The sequence below is a fragment of the Crocodylus porosus genome, unplaced genomic scaffold (genome assembly GCF_001723895.1).
Source record: "Crocodylus porosus isolate Cpor-Errol unplaced genomic scaffold, CroPor_comp1, whole genome shotgun sequence".
NCBI lineage: Eukaryota > Metazoa > Chordata > Crocodylia > Crocodylidae > Crocodylus > Crocodylus porosus.
The window spans coordinates 126,032,617-126,049,655 of NW_017728906.1; the positions used below are offsets into that span (position 1 = coordinate 126,032,617).

General features: G+C 40.7%; 1 protein-coding gene across 3 annotated transcripts in view; it reads right to left on the reverse strand.

Annotated features, from left to right (window-relative positions):
- SCEL (sciellin) overlaps positions 1-17,039 on the reverse strand; it is a 98,219-nt gene that overhangs the window by 1,249 nt on the left and 79,931 nt on the right. Inside the window, exons 13-18 of one of the 3 annotated variants that reach the window (XM_019529773.1) lie at positions 16,889-16,948; positions 12,370-12,456; positions 9,806-9,877; positions 6,617-6,691; positions 4,908-5,016; positions 1,446-1,548 (exon numbers count right to left, since the gene is read on the reverse strand). In XM_019529773.1, the coding sequence (XP_019385318.1) occupies positions 1,446-1,548; positions 4,908-5,016; positions 6,617-6,691; positions 9,806-9,877; positions 12,370-12,456; positions 16,889-16,948 (506 nt within the window). The remainder of the gene's footprint in view (positions 1-1,445; positions 1,549-4,907; positions 5,017-6,616; positions 6,692-9,805; positions 9,878-12,369; positions 12,457-16,888; positions 16,949-17,039) is intronic. The other 2 variants (XM_019529774.1, XM_019529775.1) reach the window with 2 other exon arrangements.

Below are 17,039 nucleotides of genomic sequence, written 5' to 3' on the forward strand. Positions count from 1 at the left end.
TTCCAGGGGAAAGAAGGAACATAAGGAAGTCCTTTTATCCTGCTACCTACTTCATGCTAAATGACTTTGCTTTTAGTCCTATCAAACAACTTCAGTCTTTAGTAACACAAGTAGAACAAACCAAAATGATCCATCTTCTCTAGACATTAGAAGAAGAGACACTTTCTGCTCTTGCCTTTCCCTAGCACAACAGCTTAGCTCCTCCTCCATGCAAGCTGTTCCTTCACAGCTTGCCTCCTTTCTACTCTCTCCTCTGGACTTTTAAGCTCCCCAGTGGGGCATTTCTGCTAATGTGAGACATTACCAGAATGCCCCACAGCTGCAGATCCTTAACAGGGCTGGCTCCCCTAAGGAGACAGATTACCCTGTTACGGGAAGCATTACAGGCATTCAGCCTGCAGCTACCCCCTTTCTCCTATTTCCCTGCATCTTCCTTGAGGGTGATACAGTTTGGGGAAGGTGTGGGGAGCATTGGCTGCTCTACTTCTTCCATTCCTGTGGAGACATGCAGTGAGTAGAGCAGCAGCAAAAGTCTCCCTCTGCCCCCAGTCTAGGGAACAAGTAGGGAGTCTCTCCCCTTCATTCTACCACACCCAGGAGGGTGTGAAACAGTGAGGCATTCCCCCTTGCCTGCTCTCCAGATTCAAGTGTGCCCTGGAATGCACAACTCTTCCACGGCTGCCTGGGGAGAACCAGTTTGCAGCCCCACACCACCCTAGGAGGGGAATGCAGCACTGGGGTAAGTCTGTTGAATAGGTAGGGAGCAGGAGGGCAATGTCCCCTCATGCCTTCTCCAGACTGGGGTGTCCCCAGTCCCAGGAAGGCTCAGAGAACAGCATCATCTCAGCTCCTGCATGGGAGGAGTCAAGCTTTAGGGAATTTCCTGCCCTTCCTGCCTCCCAGTCTAGAGTCTCCTGCCTAGGGATGGCACAGGGGAAGCTGTTACCATGCCTCTGGATCACGAAAGGAGTTAAGCAGAAGTGTACAGGTGTTCATTCTTGTAAGAGAAACTCTCACAGGGGAGATCATCCAGGTGTCAAATCTGAAAGGTCTCTCTCATATATGGGACATGTTTCCTCCAAAAGGAACTGAATGAACAATTTTACACTTCTGCTTTCTACTGGCCAATAATTTGATGATGTTTACACTGACTTTGTAGCCATGTAAATGACTTCGCATGGAGCAAAGCCAGAGAGACTCATAGTCTTGGTCTGTGCATTTAACAATATACAGCGCATTCAAACTTAACATGCACTGTCTCAAAACACCTTGGAGTCTGGTGCTGAAATCCATATGTGTAACATCTGATCACCCAATCATATCAAATGCTTCCTTCAGAACCAGAATAGCTTCAGGTCCATAGATACAACCAGAAGTAGTCACAGAAACGGTAACAGAAGTGCAATTTTTAACTACATTTTGGATTTGGTCTTCTTGAGACTCACCTTTAGCTTTAGAATAGCAAGGTACACAATGCACAGTTTTTCTGTAAATCCATATGCTGTCTCCTGCTTTCAGATCTTCCAGAGGTCTTTTACACACTTCACACTTAAACACAAAATTAAAACCAAAATCTCATGAAAGAAGCAGCCTCTATAATAAAATCATCTAATAATTTCAACCCCGCTATGATGCCTTCCAACATGAGCAGATGATCACCGTAGATGCACACAAACATCCCCAAGGCAACTGAGCATTAGCAGTAGGCTGTATATTGGCAGGACTGGTACACAGCTCCATGTGCACATACATGGGTGAATATATCCCCAAATCATTGCCATGCAAAATCCCATGACTAAGAAAAGGGAGATGCTCCCACCTTCTAACTTAACTGCATGGCAGTTAGGGTATTTGCCCAGTAAAGTGGGAAACACAGTTTTTAGATCCCATGAACTGAGAAGCAGGGTGTAACTACACCCTTCCTGCTTCCCAACATGTAAGTCTAAACACTACACCTCAGGTTAGGCATTTTCCAGCTTTCCTCTTGACATTAAGCCACAGTGCCTTGAATTTAATATTTACTAGGTAGAGAGAAGCAGGAAAGTTTCTGCTTCATTGGGAACCAGGGTTCAGGCTACAAGCAACAACCCCCTCACTGCTAATGTAGCAGCCACCTCACTGAGCCACATAACCTTTACCTTGTTCTCCTTTCCCTCTTGGCTGCCCAGGTGCCTTGCTTCAAGAAAAGAAACCACATAATGTTTAACCTACAGTCTAACAGTTACAGCACTGTGCTGGGACATTAAAGTGCTATAGGCTCAAACTTTCTGCAGGAGGGATGGGAGGGAGATGTGCTAAGATCTGGGTTTCCAGCTACCTGGACAAGTACCCTAGCCACTCAGTATGGAATTCAGGTATGGGATCTGGGTATAATTTTGTGACGTATGCTCACACAGCATATACACATGGAGCCATATACCTGCCTGACCTAAGTGCAGCCTACTGAGCATGTGCAGTAGCTGTCTGGATACTTACTCACAATGAACACAGAATAAGTTCACAGACTGCATGTAAGTGCTAAAAACACTCGTGATGTGACTGGGTAACTTTCATTTGGGCACATAAAGGGAAACAGGATTCTTTTCTGCATGACTTGCCCAAAGGTCACAAGTGAAGTCAAGAGTGATACAAGACTTGAATGCAAGTCTCCCAAGTCCAAAGCCTAACGGCCAAGTTATGTACCGTTTCTCTTTCACCCCCTGCTTGTGCAATTAAAACCATTTTCAAAATGTTATCTAGTAGCAAGATTCTGGGTGGCTATGAGCCATACCCAACTTCCATATGTTTACTCATCAGGATAACTTCTAGAAGAAAGCAGATGAAGATATGCAGGTGAATTGAGGTCCACATTAAATTCCTCAGGCCTCCAGGTCCAGACCACCCCCTCTAAAACTCAGTAAAGAAAGAATTTAGAGTGTCAACACCATGGTTTTAAGAACAGACAAATCCAATAGATACCCTTCTAACTTCTTTATTTCTCATATCTACTTTAAGGCAGTCAGAAGTTGGAACTGTATACTCAGTGAGCATGTCTACACAAGATGTTTACTGTACAGTTGACTAATTAGTTGTGCAGTATACGTCTTGGTATCTACATGTGCACCCCTATTAGGCTGGAGTAAATTAATTGTAAATACAAGTACTATCCTGCTACGGAGTAAAAAACTCCACAGCAGCTCACGTGTGGATGCTACCTGGCTGGCTGGGGCATGAGGGTGCTTTAACGTGAGAGCTGCCTGCTGGCTAGCCCCACACTGAAGCTCCCTTATGCCCCAGTCACCCCTCTGCAGCATGTTGAGCAGTGGGGGAGAAGCAGGCCCAGGTTGGTAGGCTGGCTGACCCCTGGGACCCCATGCCAGCCAGGGCTGCTCCACCCTGGCCCTGCATGCTGTGTCTGAATAAACCGAGCTTATTGCTCTGCAGTTAATTCTACATTCAAACAGTGCGTCCAGGAGAAATTAACTCTGAGCAATAAGCTCTGCAATTTATTCAGGCACTGTAACTGCATGTGCAGACACACCCAGTATTATTCATCTTAATCCAGTAGATCCTTTGACAATGTTTTTTCCAGTTCAGGAGCATCTTGGGCATACCCCCTTCCTCCATTCATGGATGGACAATGCATTCTCTACAGGCTATGAAACCAAAGGCTCTTCACACCATTCCAAACAATGTCTACCCACTTCTATGTCACTACAAATTGTAGTATAATTCAACAGCAAAAAATATGTACTCTTATCTCTAGTGCTAAAAAATATCATATAAATAAGAGTTGTCTAGTATTTTGTTAATTTGTGGACCCCTAAAAAATTCTGAATGGAGGTGCAGAACGCTTTGGAAATTTTGAATAGAGGCAAGCATCTCTTAAAATTGTAAATGTGAGTATTCATAGACTTTTGAGTGATCATAGTTATCTTTTGTAGACCCTCATACAATGAGAGTTCAGATTTTTGCAGAATCAGGCCTTTTCAAAATGCTTTGCAGCCATGCACCTCTGTTTGGTCAAGGCTGTAGAGAACTTTCAGGGGCCAGATCAACCTACATTGTGACTTCTGTCTGTGGCTTATCTGAGCTGAAGGATTTTCTGGGTGTTGTTTGAGTTGTGCATGTGGGGAAAAAACACCATAAAAAGAGCAGAGAAGGCATTAGGGAAGCACTGGACACAGATATAGAACCACCATGACCATGAGACAAAACTTTGAGAAAGGAAGTTTGGGACTGAATGCTTGCTGGAAAGGATGTAGGAGTGGGGAAAAAAGTCTGTTCCTTATTTGATTCCTGAAGTGTTGAAGGAAACAAGGCTATTTCCAAAAATGTAGACATAGAAGATTACACCAAAAAATACATGACTCCGTGATCTAATATCTCTTCCTAGTGGTAACAGTCTTCAAGACCTCAAATTCTGGCTAACTGTTAGAGCCAAACCAGTAGCATTTACTTACATTCTGCTACCTAGCCTTGTAAAACTGCATTTGTGTTTCACTATTTGCATTAATCCATACTCCAGCAAAGCCTACAGGCCTTACTTACACCTCCTAGAGATGCAACTTCTACACAACCTATTATTTCAAGGGCATCAATATGACTAATATCCCCCCTAAGTTTGTAGCAAATAACACTGTAAGTTAGTAAAACTGAAGTGTTCCCCTGTAGGTTTAACAACAACAAAAAATCTGAGGAGGGAACCTCTGCAGGAGTCATCACCGCCCCTGGGACAGAGCAGAGAAAACCTAAGGTGCAGGCTGCCTAGGAAAATCTTCCTTTTCCATGGTGCAGGGTCCATTCTGCTGCCAAAGGAAAAAGGTCCGAGGCCTACACATTTTGTTGTGATGGATGCAATATAATTCATGATATATGTGTTACATTTTCATCTATATTTTATTGTGGCAAGTGAAACCCCTTCTTACCTTGAAACAAGTTGAGTGGCAGCAAATCTGCAAGGCATCTAAGATCATTTTGGCACCTATGCCCAGGGGCTTCCGGCAGTATGTACACATATCTTTTTCAATTATAGTCCTGTGCATAAATAATATAACATCAGCTGTCAGAAAAGCAGCTACCTCTAAAATCTCAAGGAGAGGATTGATTAACTTAGTACTACTAAGACATTAGCATACAATATATCAGTCATGAATGAAATACTGTCACATGCACATGCCCTCTATTCTAATCAATAATTGTAATGTAGGAATGGACAAATTAATTGATACATTTCTCAGATAGCAAGAATAATGTCCTTGCTTCTTGGGCTGGGTGATTCTAAGAAATAATCAGAAAGTATTAAGACCTTTGGGAGTGTGCACAGTAAGAGCAGTATCCTATTTCACCTACTGGACAACAAAAGTGCAGCTTGAAACTAACTTAGAGTTATCTGATTAGAGTGACTATTACCCCCTTTTTGCAAAAGTGACCAGGATTATAGGAACAGGATTGCCTTCTGAGACTCATAGATATCTTCTTGTTCCTGTAACAGAGACACTTATGCAGAAAAGAATCACACTAGTCAGGTATCACAGAACTAGTCCCAAGCTGCACTTTGGTCATCCACTAAATAAAACAGGATTTTGCCTTAAATAGAAGTGGAGTGAAAGGTCACAATGAAGAAATGTCACACAAAAATTAATTGGTGCTTAGATTCAAACCTGCAGATGTTTGACCAGTCATGGACTGAGTTCTCACTCATTTTTGGCAAAGTGGCTGAAATAAGTATTTTGCTGTCACTGATTAAAATAAAAAGCATACTCTCATTACTGCTAAATTAACATGCGTAAATGTTTAGACAAACTTGCCTGGCACCCATAATGAAAAATTAAAATCTCTACATTTTTTGTGATATTGCTCCCTAGATTGTCTTATCTAGTAACCCTTTCCTGTTACTGCTCTTCCTGATGTGTAAACCAAACTAATTTTCCTCATTCCCACACATTGATATGCTCCTATATCCATCTTCTATCCATTGCTTCACAAGTCTTTCTATCCCCACATTCAAAATGTTATGGATAATATAGATACCCATTACAAACTTTTATATTCATCCTGTTTTCATTATAATTTTTTCTGAATCTGATTATTCCCAAGTACTAGAAATGTATTATCAGAATCTACAATGGCTGGAAAAGTTCTTTTCCCTGACAGCTTTTCTTTTTAGTGACAAGATTGATGATTTGAGAAGTTATTCCCTTTACACTTGGAAAAATCTTACATACCGTGAAAAATAATATTTTAACTGTAAATATCATATCAGCCTGTTTGACCACCTCTGTACCGAAAGCTTAGTTGTTACAGACTCTGCTTCAATTATAACAATGAAATTGGACAGACAAAGGGCTGTCAAAAGTAGATACCAACAGAACCTCTGAGACAACACCATCACTTAAAGCACCAGCCATTGTTTCAGTGAAGACTTTAAGTGAATGAAAGTCTAATGAAATGCAACAAGCATTACAGATGGCAAAACTACTGTAATGATGTAATGGCACTGAACAGCAGGTCTGGGAGGAGGAAGCTGTCCAATCAGGCTAGCATGGATCCCACTGTGCTCCTCTGTTTGTTTTGAGTGCTACTGTAAAACGGTCATGTTCTTCAGTGGTATACAGCAGTATTCCTGTATACCTACCGATCAGATGTGGAGTAAACAGTTTTGATAGACTTTCCTGTAACATTTTCTTCCTGTGCATCATTTGTGGATTTCCTGTAATTCAGTGAACACAAACCAATTTTATTGAGCAATATTTTGTACTTCTCAAGGATGTACTGAAGTATTGATTATACACAATAAATCACTTGTAGCATACAGTGAAGCAGTGTTCAACCTGCAAAAATAAGAGGTGATTTGGGGGGAGGGGGGTCTTTTTTTTCTTATTTTAACAAGTAATCAGGACAAATTCTCTATCTAGTATAAAGTGAAAAATAAAGTACCATGCCTTATACTATGCTCTGCTATTTTACAATTTCTAAATATTTCAAACTGAAATCATAGGCCATTCAACAAAATCTGAAATATGGTATTGTGGCTGCCTATGATTACATTCCAATCAGAAAGTAATATATCAGGAGCTGGTAAGAAGCTAGTCCTGGGGGAGTTGTCTTTTTAATACTAGCCAATTGTTTTTTGCTAATAAATTGTGATGTATGCCAAGAAGTATACTGAACACCATTAAAATATAGGCTATTTGCTGCACAATTAATATTTATACTCACTGTAATTTTCCTTATACTGCAAATTGGATATGCTGTGGTAAATTTAACTATCATACGAGGTAAATGCTCAGTTATTAACACAGCCTACTCCAGGTGCTTTACTGTTAAGAATAATACCGTTCGGCATAGGACTATCATTTGCAAGGTAGGTATGGAAGTCAAGCTACTAAGCCATAGGTTTTGAGCTTTTTCAAAGTGACATATTTACTTTAATTCACCAGTATTACACTGGTATTAATAAAAGGTAATTATTCTATGGTTTCTACTGCTGGTTTGTAATTTAGGTATGAATAACTCAAGAGTTTGTTGGTGCTAGGTACCTTATTTCCACTGAAATAAGGTCAGAAGGATGACTAGTTGTGATATTAATGCACTTAATTAGGAAGATCCCATTTCAGTACCTAGCTATGACATAGATTTTCCAGTTGTCTCTACAATGACAAAATGGGCGAAATTCTATTTTGCACACTAGGCATCAGATCCTATGTCACATGTTAGGCACATAGGTCTCATCATATTTCATCTTGTTCAAGTCCCTGAAAGACATTAAAATACCTACTTTTGTAAAACACCAATACTTTGGCCTGAACAGTAAGTCTCAAAAAGGAGAGAGGAGGAGGAACCACCCAACTTTTCTATTAATATTTTTTAGAGACTCAGCCAGGGGTGGAATAAAATCCTACTTAGGCACCTAAGAAGTATAATAGGATCTGGCCCATAGTTCTCCTGTACTTTCAATGAGGAGCTAGTACACAGGTCATATGGCCCCAGAGATGCATTCTACAGCATTCTACAAAAGCACACGACTTGGGTAAGATGCATCTCCCTAGTTGAAATTCCACCTCCTCCTGACTGCATAAAGCAAATCCATCTTAGCAGGGTTTCTGAGCGGATAGATACCTCTATGGACAACTGTCTCTCCCCTTAAAATAATATGAAGATCTGCTCCAAATAGCCTGTTGTGAGGACATACACCCAGGGCATAGGAGACCTGGGTTCTAAGAGCCCTCCTTAGCCTCAAGGGTTTGACTTCTCAGAGATAGACATGGCTGAGTGTTCCAAGGGAAGCTGGCCCCCTAGGCAGCCAAGGGAGAAAAAGTCATAGGATCAGAAGAAAAGGGAACCATGCCATGGTAAATCTTGGCACTAGTCTGGATTATACTTTAGTGACAGGGGCAGGATCTGGCCCAGCTGACTTGTGTCAGTGTAAGGAAGAAAGGATGCTAGCCTGCAGTGCACGGGGTGATTTGAGAACAAATGCATCACTAATCACAAATGCATGCTCACTCCACTGCGGCTACAGGGTATTCTGGGGGTTCCACTTGGTATTAAAAGAAACAAAAATAAATCCCCTAGAGCAGGGACTGGAAACTAGACATGAGTTTACAGCCCCTGATTATCCAGCTATCTGAGCCACAAAGTCATGCTTGCTTTTGTTTGCTCCCTTTCCATCTCTTGGCTGTCCAGTGACCTGAATTCAGCAGGCATATGCTGTTAGTTTGGCCTGATAATTAGCATGCTACCATATAATATGGAAGATTAGGGTTCAAATCTCCTCAGGGGAAACAGACCTAGAACCTCAGGTTTTCCAAGTCTGTGGCAGGTGCTCTAGCCACTGAGTAAATGTTAGCGTGCCCCTGTTCCCCGCCCCCTTCCTCCGCCCAACCCTGTTTGCCATTCAGTGTGAAACAATTGCTAGTTGTGGGATATTGATCATCTACAAAACCTGGGGGTTTTGCAGCATTTCTGTGCATCCATGGTGAAGCTGAATTGCAACAGAGCACGTATGAATGGAGTTAGATGCCTCTGAGGAAATGTTGACTCACTTCTGAGCATGTGCAGTAGGATGAATTTACTTATGTAGGGCAAAAATGTTGCTGTGTAAGAAATGTTGATGTCTTTAGTGTGATTTGGGCCATGCTGGAAGATGTAGTAGCAGGTTGTTCTGCAACTTAAACACCTAAAAAGGCATGTGCCTCACTCACACATCTTAGCAGCAAAGGAGAATTCTGCCCGGTGACTCTCCTAGGAGTCCCCCTGTGGCAGAGCACCAGTAGGTTGCACTGGGAGCACTAGAGGAGCTCAACTAGTAGAGGATTCCCCAAGAAGCTTCCACAATGAGCTCCATATGACAAGCACTGACCACAGCGCTTCCCTATACAGTGCTGTCTATTTTTCAGGGTGCGCTGAGTACAGGGGAAAGTGCCCCAGGAGGCTTTCTTCTGTTGGGAAATCTGTGACCTTTCATGCATCAAGACAGCAAAAACTAGGCATGAATTTAAATTGCTATGGCCCTACTTTGATCACAGATGACAGATCAGAATGACTGATTTAAAATTTATCTAGTGAGAATCTCCTGTTTGAGTTATACCTGGGCTCTCTGAACTTTTCTCTGCTGTTTCAGATGTTCCTCTCTGATCTGCTCTTCACCTACCTCACATATAGTATTGCAGTTATGCTGCAAATTTTTCACCTGGCACACAACATACTTTTAATAAGGGGTGCCTTATGTCTAAATATGAGATTGGTTATGCTTAAACAGATATTTTTCAGAATTATTGCACAATTACTGTAGAGAAAAATACTTGAGGTATCTTTCCAGTACCTATTCTTCTCATATGTCCTTGTGTACACAACAGTGTTCTTTGGACTTGAGTAAGTAGTTGAAGTATTACAGCTGAAATACACACAAACATGTATAACCATCTTTTAAAAAATATATGTACTATACAGAACAATGCCATGAGGCCATAAACAAATAGCAAAAATATTTCCTAATTCTCAATTACAGTCCTAGCCACACAAAGCTCCATGGGATCCAGGGTCCCAGCATAGTGCACACCTATGTAAACATCCAAAGGTTACCTGTAACTGTGCTAATGCCATTGGGATATAACCCAATCCAACTTTCTCCTGGAAAATCCATATTCCAACTGATTTTTTTTTCAAATGCAATCCCTACCACTCTCTCCTTAACTTGCCATGTTGCATCTTGGTCCTGCAGAACCTATACCACAAAGCTTAGAACTCTGCTGAAGAACCTATTATGTAAAAATGAATAGAATAAATAGTGAGGATGATACTTCACTTTATTTGAATCTTTCATGAATTAATTTTGGTTTTCTAGTCACGCTGCTAATAAAGGTACATACATAGTCAAGTACATGGAATGCTATGTACTACAGCACACTCTTTGAGCCTGTCTTTACTACAGATTTACAGTGCTAGGCATGGGTGGATCTAGAATTTTGAAAAGGGTGGTGCAGATGGTATGATGCATCACATATAACACATATTACAGCTGAGATACAAACATGTATAAACATCTTTAAAAGGTGCCTGCCTAGGGCTACATTTTTATTTCAAGAGGAAAAAAAATACTGTAACATTATTGGAATAGTATAAAAAATACACAACAGACTGAGCAAAAATAATCAAAAGATGTTTCTTTAGTCCTGTAGTCATTAGAATTAAATTTATATCCCTTTCAGATTCATAAAATAAAATCTAGCTTTCTTGAGCATCTTGAAAGTGCATCCAATGCTTCACTGAACATTATTTCCACACCTTTGATGTTCACATGAGTTAATATTTCCACAACTAAGTTAATGTTTATAGCTAGAGATTAAAATAGTCTACAGGGCTGTGAAATAGGAGCTACATTAAGAGGAGCAGCTAACAGACAGCAGAATGGCAGAGGAAAGGATAGCTTAATTAGTGGAACATCAACACCATTAAAAAAGGAGAGAGGATTGTTAAAACCTGTGGAATTAAGAGTTTAGAAGGAACCAGATAGCTTGTAATAAGCCACAAAACCAGGCAACTCCCTCACTGCTGTCTAAATAGAAATGCTGCTCCCACTGTCAAACAATGGTTTTAAACTTTGGGTAGATCAGGAATCAAAGAGGGATACAACTGCACCACTGCACCTCATATACACATTGACACTCAGCATTGAAGAACCGCCATTCAACAGTGCTAGTTAGTCTAACCTCAGCCAGTAGTGTAACAAAGAGTGGACAACCAGGGCACCAGCCCCAATGCTGACCCTGGGAGCGATGCAAAAATAGCAGTAGCTGTGCTGCTGGTCCAACCACTGCCATGCAACCAGCAGTTCACCCACTTCACCCAGGGTGCTCAAGTATCCAGTTATGCCTCTGCCTGCAGCAGCACAAGAACACAGATACTCTGCTTATGGTTTAGGATATAGCCTGTACAGAACAGCATAGCATATTCAAAGGCACTGCTGCATGGCATAGAAAGTCTGTAGTGTAGACAGGCCCATAGCCGACCTGTGGTATTTTTATCCACTGCACTACTCAAAGGTAATCCCTACATATATATAATAAGAAAAGAACGGAGTGGTAACTGTACACAAATACATCCTATACTCCTCCTGGAAGAATGCAACTAAACCTCATACACAGACTAGTTCTGTGTTGATGGCAGAGCCGTACACAAAAATGTGCTGTTTGCTCTAAAGGAGACATTGCTCAATAACCATGAGGATAAGATTTGTTATTGTCATTTTAATGGAAATATCACAGCACTAGGATTTTCATTTTCCTCATCCAGAATGTTCCTTCTCTCAGGCAGAATGCTACACTGCATATTTGCTGTCAAATCAGTTGAGCATCTTTTTATGACTGGGTGCAGAAATCCATGTTATTTCTTTGCTTGACCTGATTTCTTTCTACCCTTCAATTAATGGAGTTTTGCCGCATTCTCCACTTGTTCAGTCTCTAACACTTTTCATCAGATTTACAAAACAAGAAGCGGTAGTTACAGATTCTAGATAAAAGAAGATGCACTAGCTCTGTAAGAGAAAGGCTTTAAAAGAATCTAAATGCTTCACTCTGGATGTGGCCGGAAAGGCAAGAAAAACTGTTTACAGTTCCACTGCGTGAGATACAAGGTGATACAAGGTACTGCTTTCCACTGTGTACCTTGGAGCTGTTTATCTTTGGGCCTCCATGGCAGCACAAAAAGAAATGTGGATGCACCAGAATGCAAAGGCACATTTATACATTGACTACCCTGCCAATTCAGAGGATGGTGAAAGGATTACAAACTTCGCAGAATTTCTTAGCATAAAGTCTGTTTGCCTGAGCTTGGTGCAAGAGAGCATTTGAGCCACTAATTTCATTTTAAACATACTGGCTATGTTACCTGGATCCTTTTTTTCTGTCATCAAAGTAGTTGGTGCCAGACTGGTTATTTGGAACCATAGGAAAATCAGAGACTTGCTCAGTTGTCCTAAAAGGCAACAATGAGATTAATGTCAAAAAACACTTTGTAGATTGATGGGGCTTTGAGAGCGAGGGCATTCTTTTATTAAAGAATAGCATGAATTTAGATCTCCTGTGGCAGACTGACAACCCTACAGTTTTAAGCCTTCTGTATCCCTACAGCAAGCAAAGTCTTGGCAATAACAGCAGCACTCTTTTCATGCTGCTGCCTCAGTGATCTCAAAGAACCACCTATACTTTGTGAGTCAGTTGTTCAGTGTCTACCACCAACTAGTCCTTCATATTTTTAATGAAACTGATCATAAGACTGGCAATTAGTGCCTTAGGATCATAAAAAAGTAAGGCTGAAAGGGACCTCATGAGTCATCTAGTCCAGCCCTTTGCTCAAAGCAGGATCATCCCTGACTAGACTAACCCAGCCAAATGTCTATCCAATTTGCTCTTGAAAATTTCCAAGGATAGAAATTCCATAATTTCTCTAGCATGTTCCAATGCTCGACCACCCTCACCATCAGACAGTTCTTCTTAAATTCCAAGTTAAATTTCCTCTGTTGCAGCTTGAGGCCATTGCTCTTAGTCTTGTCCCTTATGGCTACAAAGAAAAGCCCATCTCCTTCCCCTCTATAATCTTCCCTTAAGTATTTGAAGGCTGTTATCAAATCCACTCTCAGTCTTCTCTTTTCCAGGCTAAGTAACCCTATTTCTTTCAGTCTTTCCTCATAAGTGATCAGAAGCTTGCATAGCAAGCCATACGAGGAAAGGCTGAGGGACCTGGGGCTGTTCAGCCTGAAAAAGAGAAGGCTGAGAGGGGATGTGGTAGCTGCTTAATGCTACCTCAGGGGCGTACATCAAGGGCTCAGTGAACAACTGTTCATCAGAGCACCCTTGGGGAAAACCAGGAGTAAAGGTCACAAACTCCTAGAAGATCGATTCAGGCTCAACGTTAGGAAAAGCTTCTTTACAGTGAAGTTGTTCAGACTGTGAAATAAGCTTCCTCCAGAGGTGGTACAATCACCTACCCCGGAAATCCTCAAAAGGAGACTGGATGGTCACCTTGCTGGGGTCACCTGACCCCAGTTGTCTTTCCTGCTTGCTGGACTCAATGATCTTCCAAGGTCCCTCCCAGCCTCACAATCTATTAAGCTATGAAAGTCTTGCTTCCCAGGCCCCTACTCATTTTTGATACTCTCTCCAATCTCGCCACATCTGTCTTAAAGTGTAGGGTCTAAAACTGGATGCAGAATTCCAAGTGAGGCCTCACCAGTGCTGAACAGAGTGGAAGAATCACTTCCATTGATTTGCAAGTGACACTCCTGTTAAACACAAGAAAGTACACTGTCGGCCTTTTTTGCAACAACAGCACACTGTTGGCTTATATTCAGCTTATGGTCTACTGTAACCTTCGGGTCCTTCTCTGCAGTATTGCAGCCTAGCCAATCATTCCCCAGGCTGTACTTATGCATGCAATTATACTGTCTCAAATTCAAGACTTTGCACTTGTCCTTATTGAATCTCATCCGATTGATTGAGGATCATTTCTCCAGTCTATCCAGGTTATTCTGGATCCTCATCCTGTCCTTCATTGTGTCTGCAACTCCACCCAACTTGGTGTCATCCACATATTTGCTAAAAATTCACTCAGTCATTAATGAAGAAGTTAAACAATACCTGATGCAGGACAGAGCCCGTAGGAACCCACTTGATACTTCCTTAAACCTAGACATTGAGCTGTTGACGATTACTCGTTGAACACAATGATGCAACCAGTTACATATGCACCTTACAGTACTTTTGTCTAATCCATATTTCTTTTATTAATAAGAATGTTGTGAGGAAACAGTGTCAAAAGTCTTGCTAAAGTCATCCACTGATCTCCCCCCATTCACATAGCCTGTCATCTTATTACAGACGGAAATCAGGTTGGTCAGGCATGATCTGTGCCTGCCGAATCTATGCTGGCTGTTCCTGATCACCGTGATCTCCTCTAGATGCTTCCCAATAGATTTCTTGAGGACCTGTTCCACAATCTTTCCAGGTATCAAGGTCAGGCTGCTGGGTCTATTTTCAGTCTAGAATTAACCTACCTTCCTACTCTCCAAGTCTCCTCCCTAGCATGCTCAACCACATTCCACATCCACCCACCAGTGATATCATTTACCTAAGGAGGCCTCTAGGATAGGATCCTGGTGACAGTTACCAGCCACTCTCCCTTGTTATATCCAGAGAGGCACTTTTCTTATCTTGCTTTGAGATACTCCGAATGCTGCCTTATTCTAAAAGAAGCTACTGAGGACGGCTACCATCTAGTCTTTCCTGGCATTAGTATGATGACTACTACCCATTCAAATAAAAATGTTCCAGATAATTGACTGGCAAGGGTATTGAAAAGGAAAATCCCATGTGGATCTGTCAGTGACGGAGAAAAGGCAGAGTGCTAATGGATATGAAGAACATATGCTTCCTGACCAGGGATCTTGGTTTTCTCTGAGATATGCTTCCTGACCAAGGATCCTGGCTTTCTCTGATTTTAAAAAATTATCAATTTTCTGTTTAAAAAAAGTAACCCCAAATCCACATTTTTCTGTGAATTAAATGAAACACCTATCATATATGCATATTATATGTAGATATAGCTATAGATAGCAGTGTTTCATTTCAATCATAGAAAAATGTGGATTTGGGGTTACTTTTTCTTAACCAAAAATTGGGGATTTTTTTTTCCAATCAGAGAAAACCAGGATCCCTGTTCCTGACAGTATAGTATGGCATGCACAAAGGAAATCTACTTTAATTACTGAACATACCAAATGGGATTGGAGGGCCTTTGGACTTTATGCCAAAAAACAAGATCAAATAGGTTGATATCGAGTAGTTTAAAGGGAAAATCTGTTGGAGCAGGATGCCTATGTGGCGATGCAGAAATATATAACTGGCCTATATGTTTGTTTGCTTATCTTGAACTTTAAACTCATTAAGTTCCCCCTTACTCATTTTCATTTTTCCTTGAATGCTACAGTGTTGGTGAGGATTTTCTACATGCTCTTGTTGCTATTTCTGCAATATTAACAATGGAGTTTTGGATACTACGTTTCAAATAATGGCTAACAGAACAGAACAAAAGAGAGATATACAGATCTTGGTAACAGAAATATGGAGCCAATCATGCTCCTGTCTTGTTTTTACTAGATTTTTGTTTCAGCTCAGGAATAAGCCAGATGGAGAATAGATTCTAAAGAGCATGATGTCATCCCTGTGTTGGTGTACTAAGGCGATGGGTCTATTAGAAATGACTAGCTACACAAAAACACACAGACTGTTGTCTTATTTCACCAAGACATTGCAGGATTTAGGCAGAAGTACCATGGTTCCCTGCAGCTTTTACTGCTGTAAACATGATGTGCTACAGGGCATAAAGCAAAACCTCAAAGTAATGAAAGGATTTAAATAGTAAGTGCTGATAATTTTCACATGATTTTTCCAATGAAGCTCAAAGGCCACTAAGTTCTGATTTTACCAATGGTTGCATTCAGAGAACAAAATGACTCTGAGTCCTAACATTGGTTATTTTGCCTGAAGTTTGATTTACTGTACTAGATAGCCAAGGTATGGACCTCTGTTAAATGAACCCTCCTAAGTGCTGGGCAGTGCTTTACATGCACAGCATGCAACATAAAGAAGGATCCTCCATTATACCTTAACCATGATTTGGCCAGTCTATTTTTAGGGCTGAGAGAGAATCTCATTCTCTATGTACTTGCAGTATTTGCCACTCCTTTGAGATTTTCAATTAGGTTTTTGCTTGATTAGGACTTCTGATGTGGACACTTGTATATTAAGAAAAAGATCAAAATTACCTTTCAAACATCTATTATTTTAAAACCTTCTAAACAGAAATACAAAATATAAAATAGATATAATATACTGTGAGTATTCTACCTAAAAATTAATCATTAAAATGCAGTTTCATGAAACAAATAAAGTCCATAAGACTTCATAAGGAACCCTAGAAGCACTGGAGAATGATAGAGCATCAGTGAGACTTACCTGTACTTTCTTGAGACATCCTGGCCCAGATCTTAAAGGTATTTAAGCAGTTAATTTGTATTTAAAAGCCTAAGTCCCATAGAATTCAATGAAAATCAGGCATTTAAATATATTTATAGCTCTAGTCCAAAAATTTTTGCATGTACTGGGGAGAGAGGCTGGATGGGGGAGGGGAGAAGGATCTTTGTTCAGACATTTTTTTTGATGAGTGAAATGAACGCGGTTATATAAGCATATATTTTCAAAATGGAACAAGTAAAGATTGCTCTCTCACTGAAAAGCTGTAACTTTTGCTTTCTTCTATTAAGGAAAATATTCCTATGCATAATACTATGCAATGACAAACCCTTTCAATATCCAGTGAGTGTAAAGGATATTTATCAGTTGTGTCTTACCCCTTTTTATTTTGGTCCACAGATTTCTTTACTTCAATGACATCAACAAGGTCTTGACCTCTGTGAAAATGAGAAATACCTTACTGTAAGTTAAAATATTTGATTTAACTATAATGAGCTAGAAGGATGGATTTACTGTTTTTTAAAGAAG